Source organism: Benincasa hispida, chromosome 9, assembly GCF_027475165.1.
Source record: "Benincasa hispida cultivar pf3 chromosome 9, pf3_genome.v1.1, whole genome shotgun sequence".
Classification (NCBI taxonomy): Eukaryota; Viridiplantae; Streptophyta; class Magnoliopsida; order Cucurbitales; family Cucurbitaceae; genus Benincasa; species Benincasa hispida.
In genome coordinates, this window is record NC_143486.1 from 82,949,819 (window position 1) to 82,964,582 (window position 14,764).

The 14,764-nt window shown below is 37.5% G+C and overlaps 3 protein-coding genes across 6 annotated transcripts; 2 read left to right on the forward strand and 1 right to left on the reverse strand.

The window, feature by feature from the left end:
- The first annotated feature begins 892 nt into the window (after positions 1-892).
- On the forward strand, positions 893-5,564 carry LOC120087359 (uncharacterized). Its single transcript, XM_039044350.2, has 9 exons — positions 893-1,669; positions 2,202-2,241; positions 2,344-2,422; positions 2,516-2,561; positions 2,659-2,757; positions 3,440-3,508; positions 3,615-3,966; positions 4,048-4,199; positions 4,471-5,564. The coding sequence occupies exons 1-9, from the start codon at positions 1,250-1,252 to the stop codon at positions 5,362-5,364; spliced, it is 2,151 nt and encodes a 716-aa protein (XP_038900278.1). The 5' UTR covers positions 893-1,249; the 3' UTR covers positions 5,365-5,564.
- A 614-nt stretch (positions 5,565-6,178) lies between these two features.
- RAD52-2 (cobalt ion-binding protein) lies at positions 6,179-10,120 on the reverse strand. The gene is made up of 3 exons (XM_039041390.2): positions 9,234-10,120; positions 9,028-9,125; positions 6,179-7,290 (listed from the first exon to the last, which is right to left on the reverse strand). Exon 3 carries the CDS (start codon positions 7,120-7,122, stop codon positions 6,493-6,495), a length of 630 nt encoding a protein of 209 aa, XP_038897318.1. The 5' UTR covers positions 7,123-7,290; positions 9,028-9,125; positions 9,234-10,120; the 3' UTR covers positions 6,179-6,492.
- A 388-nt stretch (positions 10,121-10,508) lies between these two features.
- LOC120085427 (putative serine/threonine-protein kinase PBL21) lies at positions 10,509-14,465 on the forward strand. 4 transcript variants are annotated; one of them, XM_039041388.2, is made up of 7 exons: positions 10,532-11,543; positions 11,652-11,681; positions 11,790-11,965; positions 12,080-12,269; positions 12,568-12,959; positions 13,299-13,642; positions 14,337-14,465. In XM_039041388.2, exons 1-6 carry the CDS (start codon positions 11,480-11,482, stop codon positions 13,602-13,604), a joined length of 1,158 nt encoding a protein of 385 aa, XP_038897316.1. In that variant the 5' UTR covers positions 10,532-11,479; the 3' UTR covers positions 13,605-13,642; positions 14,337-14,465. The 4 variants fall into 4 exon arrangements, with proteins under 4 accessions (XP_038897314.1, XP_038897316.1, XP_090173339.1 ...); XM_039041386.2 differs by lacking the exon at positions 14,337-14,465 and having other exon boundaries at positions 10,509-11,543; positions 13,299-14,005; XM_090317213.1 differs by lacking the exon at positions 11,652-11,681 and having other exon boundaries at positions 10,823-11,543.
- The last annotated feature ends 299 nt before the right edge of the window (positions 14,466-14,764 follow it).

The window sequence follows — 14,764 nt, forward strand, 5'->3', positions numbered from 1 at the left end:
TCATTTTTTTGTTCGAACAAAAACTTTTATATGTTTTTCATGTGTTTAAATTTAACATTTTTTTAATTCATTGTGTTAAGAGAACTACCAATGACAACTAAAGTAATGAGCAACAAAATCAATTTTGATAGATTCAAAAGAGATCTAAAACAAAGGTACTAGTACCATATATATCTCCAACTTATTATTTGGAAATAAATATTTTGAATTACACAAGCATGCCAGCAAAACCAATAATCATCGATAATGTTCATGAGTTAGTTGATGACTTATATTGTTATTTCATCACATTTTAATTTAATGTAAAAATCTATAATTTATACTCACGTGAAAAATATATTGATTTAAATTTTATGTCATCATTGATTTACGTTCCAAATGTTCCAAATATTCCCAAACACATGCAACTCATTTTATAATTAACATAAAATATCTATACATAGTTTGACTCTTAACTATTTTATTATTTTTAATTCTTATATTAGATATTTATTATTTAAATCTAATAAAAGTTATATTAATTTTCTATTGAATTTTCACACCAACAAAATTCATGTTCTAAATATTTTAGCCTCGTACATTACATGTGTTTTATAGTTAGTAATTTACAATATGAAATATATAGTATACAAAGATTTGTCGCATAAAAAATCCTAGAGTACAAAAGAAAGCTCATATAGCAAACAAGAGCTTAGCTCAACTAACATCTATATGTGCGGATGAAAAGAGGTCTGCGGTTCAAATCCCTCCATCCCATTTGTACTAAAAAAATGAAAAATTATAAAAACCACTAAAGTATATTGATAGTTGCAATTACACTCTTAAACTTTCGATGTTCAAAATTAGACCCCTAAATTTTTATAAATATTAAAATTGGACTCTCAAATTTAGAATAATGGTAGAAATTCGGATAAAATTTGAAGTCTTAAACTTACATAGATTATTACAATTTATACAACTAAGTATTTTTAAAATTGAAAGTTAAAAAGGGTGTTTTTTGCAATTTGTAAAAAAAAAAAGGGCCCATATAATGGAATGGGCCCAGTTGCCATGCCTTCGTGCTTTACGGTTCCAATTTTTAACAGGGTTTTTGTTCCTATTCCTTTGCACGCACGTTATACCGTCATGCGATTCGCACGTGATAGGGTCATGCGACTCGCACGTGCCTAGAAATTCCTGCATCTTCCGCCGCGAAAACTGAAATCAATTAACCTCCCTGCGTTTGGTTTCTGCAAAAAAGGGAAGAAGAATGGGCGAAGTTTCTAAATCGACGATGAAGAAGAAGAAGAAAAAGGGTCGCCCTTCTCTTTTAGATCTTCAAAAGCGCTTCCTCAAACAGCAAAAGTTGCAGGAACAGCACCAACAACCGCTTAACGCTTTCGACTTTGCCTCGAACCCTAGCAACCCATCTTCTTGTCGGAATCGCAATGTTCAACCGGCAACAGACCGCGTCCCCAGCGCCGCCGCCGCCTCCTCCGCCGCCGCAGACGACGACGACGACGAGCGCATTGAGAAGAAGCATAAGCCCTTACTCGGTTTAACTTCTCGTCAAAACTATCCAACATCGTCCGGTTATTCTTTGCGTAAACCGGCCTCCTACGGTGAAGATTCCGAGGCGTTCCTCAAGCGTCGCAGAATCGGCGCCGCCCAGTTTGGATCTTCTGAAGTGGTGATGAACTGTCTATATTCGCTCGTCCAAAAATACTTTAAAACAAGAAGAACCCTTCGGCAACGATTTATAAAATCTACCAGCTTTTTATTTCTTTTTTTTTTTTTAAAAAAAAATATATATAATCAATTGCCGTGTCATGTTATCCAGACGAGATTTAATGATTTGTTTAATTTCGCGCGTAAATTGAAGATTCTGATAAACTTTCTGTCAGATCGGATGTTTGTGGTGTGTGTGTGTGTTTGACTCGGTCAAGTTTCGCCTCTGTTTTATCTTTTTGAAGTTTGGGATGATAGTAGTTTTATTACAGTAGATAATATTACTTAATGGAACTCTCCCTTTCTTTATTTTTATAATCATAATTAATTAATCTGATGAAAGCTTTAGTGAAACAAAATAATGCAGTATCAACTAGAAAAGAATGAATTTGTCTTATCTCTGACCTTTTTCTATTCATGTTATAATGAAACCGATTCCCACATCCCCCAAAGTTGTAATATTGTTTTAATGGCGGTATTAACTTAATTTGCAGAGAGAAGAAAAAGCTTTGAAAGCGACAGACACTGCACATGGTATGGTATCTATTTCTAAACAAAGCTCAGTTGTTGTTGAAGAAGAAGAAGGTCGCGTTCTGAACTTTATTTGCTGATACTATTTTATGTGGTGGGGGGTAGGGCCGCAGGTGGAGTCTGGTCCCACGACAACTTTGCCAGACAAAAAGTTGTTGATTTTCATCCTTGATAGGCTTCAAAAGTGCGACTGTTCATTTGTTTCTTATCGTTTTCCCACGTTATTGTTTGCAATTTAATAATCGTTCTCTGAACAGTGCTCTCTGTTTTCATCCAGAAAAGACACACATGGAGTATTTTCCGAACCCGTGGATCCAAACGAGGTGCTTTTTTCTTTTTATTTTTCTTTAGCCGTCTTTTATTTGTTAGTTTTTAGATTTTCAGGCGCAAAATTGATTCATTTTTTGGTAATCTTTACAGCTTCCCGACTACCATGCCATTATTCAAAATCCTATGGATTTTGGGACTGTGAGAGCGAAATTAGATGGAGGAGCTTACGCAAATTTGGATCAGTTTGAAGTGTGTACTTGTGCCTTATAAATTCTCTATTTATTTCTTTTGATGCTCACATTTACTAATTTCGTAGTGTATGCTTCTTTCTTAATTATTATCATAGACTTGCTGTTTTTTTATCACTTGATTGTGCCATTCTGATTGCCCCTGTCTCTGTCTTCTTTTCAACTCTCTAATTTATGACATTTGACTTATGGAACTGTTTGAGTCACCTGTACCACATCCATGTCAATGTACTTGCAAAAGGCTGCGGAATTTTCAGCTATTTACACTACCTGTGTTTTCAGAATCTTCTTTGAGATGTCGTCACAACCCCACCGAGGTTTTACGAAGTTTTGAGCACCTTAAAGTTATGAACGGTGGTTTGGACTTCAAGCCACTGATGTGCAAGGTCTTGATGGGTTTTGATTAAGATCTGTGATGACCTCTCATATATTCCTTGGATATGATTCTTTCGTGCTTTTGTCTACAAGTCTGACCACCGTTTGTGTATGTAAAGCTTGAGAATTTGCTTATATTTTAGTTTGATTGATTCACTTTCTTATGACATAACACGAACTTCTTTGCCTCTATAACTTTTGTTTCTAGAAAAAGAATATTTCTTTCGTTTGTTGATTGTCAAGTAATTTGTCTTGTGACGATTGAATATAGAGTGGAGTATTGACATTTTATCATTTTAATCTTGCAGGAAGACATTTTTTTGATATGTTCAAATGCAATGAAGTATAACGCTTCGGATACTGTTTTCTTCCGTCAGGTTTAGACAAGTTTGGATTTGTGTTTTTGAATGTTATGGCTTTTGCATTGATTAGAATAATTATTGGATTTACTGTTTATATGTTTTAAAGTTCATTTTATCTTAGGCACGATCCATACAAGAACTGGCGAAGAAGGATTTTGAGAATTTGAGGCAAGAGAGCAGTGATGAAAGTGAACCAGAACAGAAAGTTGTGAGGAGAGGTAGGCCACCAGGAAAGAGCCTGAAGAGATCATTAGGCCTTGGTAACCCTATCGAAAGTAATGGAGCAGAGTTCTGCTCAGGTGCTACTTTTGCTTCCGGATGTGATGATTCCTACAACGTCAATGGTTACAATTTGAGGAGATCACGTTCCGCCTTCAGGCCTCTACCTGCAGATCCTTTAGCAAGAACATCTACAGCTCAACATGGCGAAACTTTGGCCAGCTGGTTGCCTGAATGGAAAAATGAGTTTCCAGGTTTCTTTTATTTCACACTACTATAAAATATCTTATCCATCTTTAGAGTTTTGTCTAAGAGTTTTATCCATTTGTTTTCAGCTTCAGTTTTGAAGGGTGTTCTTAAGAGTGGAAAGAATGATAATATGGCTGTGAATGAGAATAGACGTGATACCTACAATTGTGCAATGTCCTGCGGGAATTGGCCATCTGTCTTTGGTAACTTTGGTGGAGACTTGAAGCAACTAATTACTGTATGTAGTGTCACTCCTCATTCTGTTCTATTTAACGTGTTTGTATATATGCAATGGAGACCGCATCAATTCTCATTTATTGTCTTGAAGATCTGTTGAGTTTGGGAATGTGTGTGGTTTGTGGGGGAGATTTTTCTTCTTCTTCCTCTTCGTTTTTTTTTCTTTTGGGGGTGGGGTTCCTTTTATTTGTGATGGGGGAGATTCGGACTAGTTTTGACCAGGTAGTTCCATTGCAGTCACAGTACATCTAATTTTTATCAATATCAAGCAGGTAGGTTTGCATGCGGAGCATGGTTATGCAAGAAGCCTAGCTCTCTTTGCAGCCGATCTTGGTCCTGTAGTTTGGAATATTGCTTTAAGGAAAATTGAAAGTATTAGTCGGGAGCTGGGGCGAGTATTGATACAAGAAATTGAAATGCAACAGCAGAACCGAATGTTGCCTCTGGATGGAGGCTCATCCAAAATGAAAACAGTGGCAGAGAGCACTACGATTCTTCCATGTAGAAGCATATCTGGCTCCAATATTGGTGTTTCCAATAATTGTTTGAAACTCGGTGAAGATGCTGATAATGAAATTGATAGAGTAAGAAATTCCGAAAGTGAGACAGTATTGCTAGACAGAAGTAGAGGTGTGATAGGATCAACAACTTGTATACCGAACGAGCAGAACGATCAGAAAATGATAGTTCCTTCAAACATTCCTCACACAAATGGTAATCTTTTCCCCCATTTTTCACAAGAAATGAGAATGGTAAGACTCGATTCTATTCTTGGTGGGACGTCTTGTTCAGACGCCTTTTCAGTCCCTTGTCAAATGCATGGTACATCTCCAGCGATCAACAATGCTTCTTTCCAAATCCCTGCCGGTGCTGGTGATATGGATTTGTTAAACCAAGCTGGAATGCCAAAACTTGCAGAAGAAGCAGCCTCTCAGTCGCACACTCCACGGCATTCACTGTCCTGTGTCTACTTTCAGGACTCGATCGATACACAACAAGACGAGCGTAATGAAAAGGGGCGTCGGCAAGAATTATCAACATGTCCCGTGCTAGATTCAATCACCTTCAATCCCGACCTTAATTTTGGATTAGGCTTGTCTGCTGCACCCAGTTCTAATCTGCAGATTCTTTCGCAAATTCAACCTGATTTAGTATTGCAGCTCTGAGGACATGTTATTTGGTATGTATACGATACAAATTAATGTTGCAGTTATGTACAGACCAGATAGTAACTCCAATTTATCTCATTTTCTCGATCTAGACCATAGGGACTTGTACAATTATTGTCTAGATCCACCTCATTTATCTGTTTACGTGGACAAGCCAAAACCAAAAAATCAATATACAGGGAAATTTTTAAGAACAATGATGCGTTAACTATCTTTTCCTAAACTTTGGTAAATGATGCCAATTATATGATACCCTTCATCCATCTGATTCTTTTTGGGTTTTTGTGTTTGGGTCCAAATTTATGACCATTGTTCATATTATACAACTCAATCACGTGACATCTTTTGTTTCAAATTCTCTTTTCCTTTTTGATGGGGCCCAGCCTGTCTCTATTTTTTGGGTAGAAATTGTATGTTCATCCAAATTGATTATTGTTTAAAAAAGAATAATCAATAAATTATTTTATTGGTATTTTGAATCTCTAATCAGCATTGCATGTGATGTGGATGAGACTTGCAGTGTTGCACCCAATTAGTACAGTTCTCCGTCAGGTAAGATTTAACGTCGTCAAACCGAGGTAAGGGCTAAGGCGTTGACCTAATTCAAATCCGATCTGAACTGAACCGCTGGGGCTGGCAGTGTTAGTTTCGTAAATAACAGAGATGATAAAGGGCAGTGGCGGAAAGTGGAGGGCTGGCAAAGGGAAGGAAGAAATCCAGAGACTTGTGAGGATTGCCCACTAACATAAATGCAAACAAACAAAGGCCCACCATTCCCCCAATCCAGATTCAAACTCTATACAAAGCAAAGTAAAGAAAAAGCAACTGTGAAGGATCCATTTCAAAGTGTAATCATGAAATAAACACAAGAGGGTACAATTGAAAAGGCATCTCTGAAACAGAGTACGTGTAAATTAAAAAGATATAAACTCAGCAACATGGAAGTATCCACATATGACTCTGCTATAAAAGTTCAAGCTCCACGGAATCATCTAAAACTACTAATGTACACCCTCTCAAGTGTCAAGGCCAACATTATATATCCATTTCTACAAAATATTGAGACTAAAAAACTTTATTACATGTTGGAATGGAAGCATCGCATTCTTTTGTTATTTGCTGCATTCATTCTTCATGATAGAGATACAAACCAAGGCCAAATCTTGCACAAGCCTTGCAAAAAGCTATTTCCTCCGCAGCAGCTACAGGATCCTCAATATTGCTATCAGTGGCCGATACTGTTCCAGTTGATTCACGGTGTGCCTCTCCATCCGATCCTCTAACGGTCACACGATAAACCACAGTCACACCACCATTGTCAGAGAATATGACATCTCGTATTTCTCCACACCATCCAGGGGCGTAGAAACTCAGCATCCTATTAGCATGAAACCAAGGGATGAATGTCGCAGGAGCACGATCATGGGTGTCAGAATGAGGGGCTTTCTGAGCGATGTTATCAGGGATTCTCTTGTTTAGATCGCGAAGGATCTCCGCAAGGGGTCGAGTAATGCAGGATGAGTTAGCTGGGGAAAAAGATTTGTTGAGTGGAACAACATAGTTGGAATTGGGTACTCCCTTCTTACTACTATTAGCATCACTGCTGGAGCAGACTAGACGAAGATAGCGTCGTCTTGAAGCGGTAGAAATTACAGGGAGTCGAATCTCACTAGTAGTGTAGGAAGAGGGCAGGGACAATAATGCAGGGAGGTGAGGCCTTGAGAGCTGGGAATGGGCATAGGTTTGAAGAGCCATAATAACGATGAAGCAGAGCAGCCAACGATGACTTTAAGTTAAAATGTCTCTAGAATTAGAGCATTCGATTTGAGGTCTTGGTGACAGCAACAGTGATCCACACTAGCAACAAGATCAACAATCGCGAAAGAAAATGCCTTCAAGAACGACCTCAAGGATTTAATAAACCTGCACATCAACAAAGAAGACATTTTAGACAAAATCCAAACCTGCAAATCAATCAAGATCTACCAAAAGATACCATCCCAGCCGATTCTAGCGAGGAAGAGGTTCTAGGACAACAACTCCAAGCGACTTAATGACTTCAAAATGAAAGTAAAACTCCCTGACATTGATGGGAAGTGAGATATGGTATCTTATTTAAGATTGGATAAAAAAATGTTTAAACTTTGTTTGATTAGACAGGGACTTTAGAAGCACCAAAGTCAAAATTGGTTGCGCTAAGATTAAGAAAAGGAGCATCCAGTGGGACCAATTACAGAATAGAAAAGCTCTCATAAAGGCATGGCTGACCATGCAAAAACCCATGAGGGAAAGGTTCCTCTCTATAAATTATGAACACCTTTTATATAGAAGGTATCCTTAAACAAGGAAATAGGAGCGTGAACGATATACAGAAGAGTTTTATGTCGTTAAATATCCAGATTAAGAAAAATTATACAATACTAAGTAGTTTTACACCCAATATCCTATTTAAAAATTAAAAGAAGTTGTAAATTAAATTTGGTCACTACGATAGAAGCAGAACAACAAGAACAAGATTCACAAAAACCCCAATGCAAGAGAAAGATTCAGCTGGAGTATCATAATAAATCTCAAAGAAACAATTCAAAATCCCAAATAACATTTGAAAGAGGTGGTACTTCCACCAATCCTTTTAGCAAAACAAAAGAAAACAATTTCAAGCCTATAAAAAACTGAGCATCATCCCAAAGAAAGAAAACACAATATCCCTAGGCCAAAGTAACACCCAGAAAGTGTTTTTGCTGTGGCCAACAAGGGCACATATCCAACAAATGCCCACAATGCAGAAAATGGCTACAACAGAAAACATAGATGAAGAAAATCAAACAGAGAGTGAGAATTTAGAAATGAGAGGAAGAAGCGCCATATGATAAAGGGATGAGAAAGATCAACTTTCATAAGAAGAGGAAGTAGTTATAGATGGAAAACTTAGCAATACTAACGAAATCATAGGCTGTATATATATGTGTGTGTTTATTGTCCAGGCCAGCATGTGTGCACCCCCAGTACAATTGTTTGACCCTAAAACATTTAGTTGCTAAGGGAACTCATAAGATATTAATCCTAGGTGAGTGGTCAACTAGCCACTATAGTTTGATTTCATTCCCTCTAAGTCTTTTATTATTTACATGGTTTTTATTGGCCACTACATTAACTCATAGTGGTTAATAGTGAAAAATAAGTTGTTAAAATCCCTATTTAGAACACTAAACTTAAAACCAGACGCACACCCTTCCTCATATAAGATGGGATGGATACAGAAAGGCTGGTGATCCACAGACTGATGGCCAGACAGAGGTGATCAGTATAACTTTGGACAACTTAATAAGGTCCTTTAGCAGCCAAAATCAAAACAGTGGAGCATATGACTGCATCAAGCTGTGGTCACATTCAACTACACACAAAATCCCTCACACACAGGGAAGCATCCACTTGAAATTGTTTATACTAAATTGCCTAAACTAACTGTAGACTTGTCTAAATGGCCCTCTACGATTGATTTTAATCATTGCCATGGGAGAAAATATTGCACATATGTATAATGAAGTCACACACAATTAGAAACCAGCAACCAAACGTATAAAGCAGATGCAGATGTACATGGTAGAAAGAATGAATTTAGTGAAGGTGAGCAGCAGAGGCGTTATAGATCAAACCAACCTTCAATTTATCCGACCACACCGAATATTTTGCTCCCGATGATTTTCGGATTTCAGATCCGATTAGATCCACACACGTTTAAGCTTCCTTCGATAGATCTGTAATGGTTTTAAGAAAAGAAAAATCTGTAAATATCTCAAAAGTTCAAAAGGTCAGAAAGCTACAGACCTCAGCAAATAAGTTTCATCTTTGGGCAAGGGCAGGACCTTGATGTTAACGTCGCCGGAGCCAAATTTGATGCAGTTCTTGATCATAAAATTTGCGCGGCGGCTTGGGTTGCTCTCTACAACTTGAAATAACAGCTTAATTTTCTCTCCCTCACCTAACTCTTGGGAGGGGGAATTGAAATTGATGTAGATAGTTTGTCTGATCAAGGGTTTTTCATCATGGGCTTTTATTTTGAAGTGGGCTTAGGAAGTTATTGGGTCTTCCAGATCAATCTCATAGTTTGTTTTCAAATGGTTACAACTTGTCATCCAGTATATAGAAATGGAGTTTGACCACCTACATTTCTTCTTTGACCAAACCGTACGGATCGTCACCAACCTCCATTGAAGTTCAAATTTTGAAGAAAACTCAAGTGGGTAAGTGGGTTTTTCTGCTTTTCGATCGAAACCTCTTGAAGAGAAATTGAAAGCATAAGAAAATTCATTTGAGGTTTGATTTCATAAGAGAAAACATTGAAAGCACTAAGAAGAATACATAACAAAGTCGAGCAAGAACAGAACCTTGCATCGTTTCTGGAACAAGAAGAATACGATTCTTATATACAGATTCTCTCACAAATTTAACCCGATAATGGCTTCTTTCTTTCAAAGTTCTTGAAAACATTCTAAGCACTTCAAACTTGTTAGAAAGTCATTTCAAACATATTAACTGAGTTGACTGTGTGCATTATTGCCTTTCCTAGACACATTGGTAAATGATGTCAGTTATGTTATATCATACTGTTCTTCATTCAAATTTTGATTGTAATGCAAAAAGTGATTCCATGCCCATGTTGAAAAATTTATACCTTTTCCTTTTTTTGTCTGTGTTTTGGTTAAGTGGGTTGAGATCCCAATATGTAGTTCTGGTCTCAGACAGCCAAACACATCGAATACTGAAGTAGAACCAGACAGGCTTGCTTTCCTATTAAAATGTTTGGAAAATGAATTGGGGTTGTGCTGCTATTTCCCAACACTTGCATCGTAGATTAGATTTGGGTCCAAATCTACGACCACCATTCTTCACATTATACAACAATCCAATCATGTGCCATCTTTTGTTTCTAATTCTGTCTTCTTTTTTTCTTTTTTTCTTTTCAATGGGACCCAGTCTAGTTTTATGTCATGTTCTTACAAGTTAGCAGACAAAATTAAAAAGAAAAAAAAAAAGGAACTTTTTTCTTTAATTAAACAAAATCATATGATTCATATCACTGTTGACATTAACGACAACTTTGCTTCTATCTATGTCAATCCAGTTGGCTCATCAAGCTGTTTATGTCCCATTTTTCAAAATTAATGATATCTTGAATTTCTAATCTGCACTACATGTGATGTGGATGAGATTTGCAATGTTGCACCGAATTAGTACAGTGCTCCGTCAGGTAAGATTTAACGTCCGTCAATGGAGGGAATGCGTTGACCTGATGAAAAGTAAAGTCAAACACGATAACCCACAATACAACCGGATTTGAACCGGTGGGATAGTGTTGTTTCGTAAATAGCAGTGATGACGAAGGGCAATGGCGGAAACTGGACGACCGGCCGACCGGAACGTTTAAATGCGGGCAAAAGGAAAGAAGAAATTCAGAGGGAAGAGAGCGACTTGTGACGATTGCCCACAAACATAAATGCAAAGAAATGGAGGCCCACCATCTCCCCAGATTCAAACCCTAAACAAAAATGCTCACTTGGGTTTCCTTTTCTAGGAAGAAACAGGGAAATTTGAAGCCAAAACTCTCTGTCATCAGCCTTCTCCTTTACTTCGCCGGAATCTAAACCCGATCGTCGGCGGTGGTTCTTCCCCCCCGGCCAACCCATTCTATTTTTTGCTTTGCTTTCTCATTTTTGCCCTTTAGATCTATCTCTGGTTGAAAGATCATGTTCGGCAGTAGCGATACTTCTGATCGGATTTCCCTATTTATTTACTTTTTTTTGTTGGGTTCTTAGAGTATGTAGCCTACACTCTTTATTTTGTTTTTTCTTCGTAAAAAAATATTTTTTTTTCTCTTCCTCTCTCTCTCTCTCTCTCTAACGGTTCTTCTCTCCTTAACCCTAGGGTTTGTTTTCGAATCTTCCTGATTCGGAGGGGGAGGCTCATGTGACCAAGCTTTCTCCCTCTGGTCAGGGATAGAGTGAAGTTAATTTGAAATGTGTATATGGGTCGAGTTGGGAATTGGGGATTTCGTTGGTTTGAGTGATATTTCTTTGTGAGTGATAATTTCAATTGTTCTGCTTTTGGAGATATGAGCTGTTTTTCTTGCATTCGTACTCGTTGTAAAGACGCCAGCAAGGTCGAAATTGACAATGGTATGGTATTCGTTCGAATTTTTAGCTCTCTCTCTTACTTTAATTTGAGGTCAGATTTCACTGAATCTTCAATGTTTTGGGATTTGTGAACTTGCAAAATTTTCGCAGGGAGTGGGAGGGGGAAGTCATATTCAAATGGTAAATGGCTACTGCTACTACCTGATTCTTAATGCTTTGTTGCTAAAAGAAAAGGATTAGTAAATAAGCTTTTGATTTTCGTCATATGGTTGTTGAATTTGTGTGCAGAAACTGGAAAGGGGAAGGAATCACAAACCAGAAGTGGAAACAACCGGAAATGTGGAGCTGCACGAAGCTTCCCGTTTCGCGAATTGGCGACGGCCACGAGAGGTTTCAAGGAAGTGAACTTGATTGGTGAAGGGGGTTTTGGAAGAGTTTACAAAGGCCGATTAGAAACAGGCCAGGTTGTTCTTGCTGGTTCATTTTTTGTCACCCAGATCGGTGAAAAATACAATGTGCTCTTGTTTTTCTGTAAAGTTTATTTTGATCATGCAACTGTCATTTGCTTGCTTGAACAGGTCGTTGCAATTAAACAACTCAATCATGATGGTCTTCAAGGATATCAGGAATTCATCGTTGAAGTTCTAATGTTAAGTTTATTGCATCACAGTAATCTTGTCACGTTGATTGGTTATTGTACTGATGGAGATCAAAGACTGTTAGTCTACGAGTATATGTCGATGGGAAGCTTGGAAAACCATCTTTTTGGTAAATGTCTATCCTTCTTTACCTTGTGTTTCTGCACGAACTAAAAGACATCTGTTGCATTTGATATTTGTTCTGTTCTTGAGCCTGAGGGATTAGAGAGTGGTAACTAATGGCTTTGGATACCCTAAAAAATAACATAGAAATAACTTTTTAAAAATATATTTCGGTTGTAATGCTGGTTGAGTTTAACAAATTTTAAGGTTGGATGGTTCGACTTGTCATATAAATATTAATGTGGGGGCTCTACTTAATTCCTGATTATGTTCTTTCTCTTCTTGGGTTTGTATTTTGTTTTCAGGATTGTCCCCCGAACGACCACCATTGAGTTGGAACACTCGAATCAAGATTGCTCTTGGCGCAGCCCAGGGCCTTGAGTATCTTCACTGCACAGCCAATCCGCCGGTCATCTACCGTGACTTGAAATCTGCAAATATTTTACTGGATGATGACTTCAATCCGAAGCTCTCGGATTTTGGATTGGCTAAGTTAGGACCAGTTGGTGACAACACTCATGTTTCCACCAGAGTTATGGGAACATATGGCTATTGTGCTCCGGAGTATGCCATGAGTGGCAAACTGACCCTTAAATCTGATATTTATTGCTTTGGTGTAGTTCTCTTGGAGATAATTACAGGCAGGAAAGCTATAGACTCCACCAAGAAACCTGGAGAGCAAAATTTGGTTGCTTGGGTAAGTTGTCATGTTGTCCTTGGAAAATCTCCATCGGTTTTTTTCCCGATCCTGTATGTTTCCGTAGCTACCGTAGCTGCCTTGGGCCTTTATTGGCTTTTGATAGACAGCAGTGGAAACAAAACTATTTGTGGCCTCCCATAATCTTTGGAAAAAGAAACTGTTTCATGATTTTCCTGTTTAGAGATTATTATTTCAACTACAATGTTAAGACCTTACTTGTAGAGAATATTATTTCAACTACTATTTCCTGTGGCTGGGCTCTGCTTGTTGTTGTAGAAGATGTCATATTAAATGAACTGGCCCTTACAACTACTTTTCTCCTGTCCCTCCTTTCAGTCTCGCCCTTTTCTAAAAGACCGGAGGAAGTTTGTTCAAATAGTCGACCCGCTGCTGGAAGGGCGCTACCCTCTTCGTTGTCTACATCATGCAATTGCAATTGCTGCAATGTGTCTCCAGGAGCAACCAATGTTCCGGCCAATTATCAGTGATATCGTTGTGGCCCTTGAGTACTTAGCTTCACAGAGTTACGCATCAGAACAACCGAGGGATGGCGTGCCTAGTCCCTCAAAACTATCTCCTCAAAGGGACAGGAGTACCCATGTTCACGAATCAAGATACGGAAAGAGTTCAACATCCAAGTAAGGGTGGCTGCTGTACAAGTCTTCGTATAGCTCTGTAAGGTATCAAATCAATTATCTCGGATTACAGAGAAATAGTCAGCTTTTCTTATAGCAAAGATTGTAGAAAGCAACCGTAACTATTTACATCGATTTAAGTATTTAACCAAGGCAAATTCCAGGCAAAAGGAAAAAACCATGTGAAGATCTCAAGCTTTGATTCTAGTTTATTATAAACAGAGTTCAAGAATAATATATGACCTAATTAAATAGATCATTTAGGGAGAGGGGTAATTAGAGGTAATGGGTTGAAAAGGAAAGAAAAAATCCGTTCCTTGTTCAGTTATATTATATACCTCCTGTGAACACATTTTTCCTCTTATTTAGGTCTCGTTTAGTAATCATTCTGCTTTTTATTTTTGAAAATTAAGTCTATGGACACTACTTTCATCTCTAAATTTCTTCTTTTGTTATCTACTTTTCACAAATGGTTTAAAAAACCAAGCCAAATTTTGAGAACTAAAAAAAAGTAACTTTTAAAAAGTTGTTTTTGTTTTTGTAATTTGGCTAAGAATTCAATCATAGTACTTTAAAAAGAGACAAATCATTCTAAGAAATGTGGATGAAATATGCTTAATTTTTTTTTTTTAAAAAAATAAATAAATAAATGGTTACCAAATGGGGCCTTAGCTTTTTAGTTTTTCAATTCCTTTTGTCGATCGATTCGATCGCTGTATTTCGTGTATTTGCTTTGCAGGTGCATTTGCCAGCGTCAGCAAAACCAGGCCAACTGCAATCTCCTGTTTAATATTGTAGAATAAATATCTAAATATGCAAGTAATCCACACTGCATTTTTTAATGGAAATATCTCTCTTTTGGTGGTCATTGCACATATTTCAGGTAATATGGATTTTTTTTCTTTGCCTTCAATACAGACTAGATCAGATAGTTTCATACATGACTTCACATCCTATTATTCGTCATTTTCATAATTATTTTTGCATTATTTATATTTCTCACAGGTTCCAAATTTTAATTCATTCAGATCATATTAGATTATAGGCTAAAAAAAAAAATTGTGGAATTCTGTGAAACCAATGAAGAATTTCCATGGACTATTGTGAACAAATATTCTTGTAATATTGCTCCAATGGGCTTAGTAAGAGCAGTGAATCCAGCCCGTA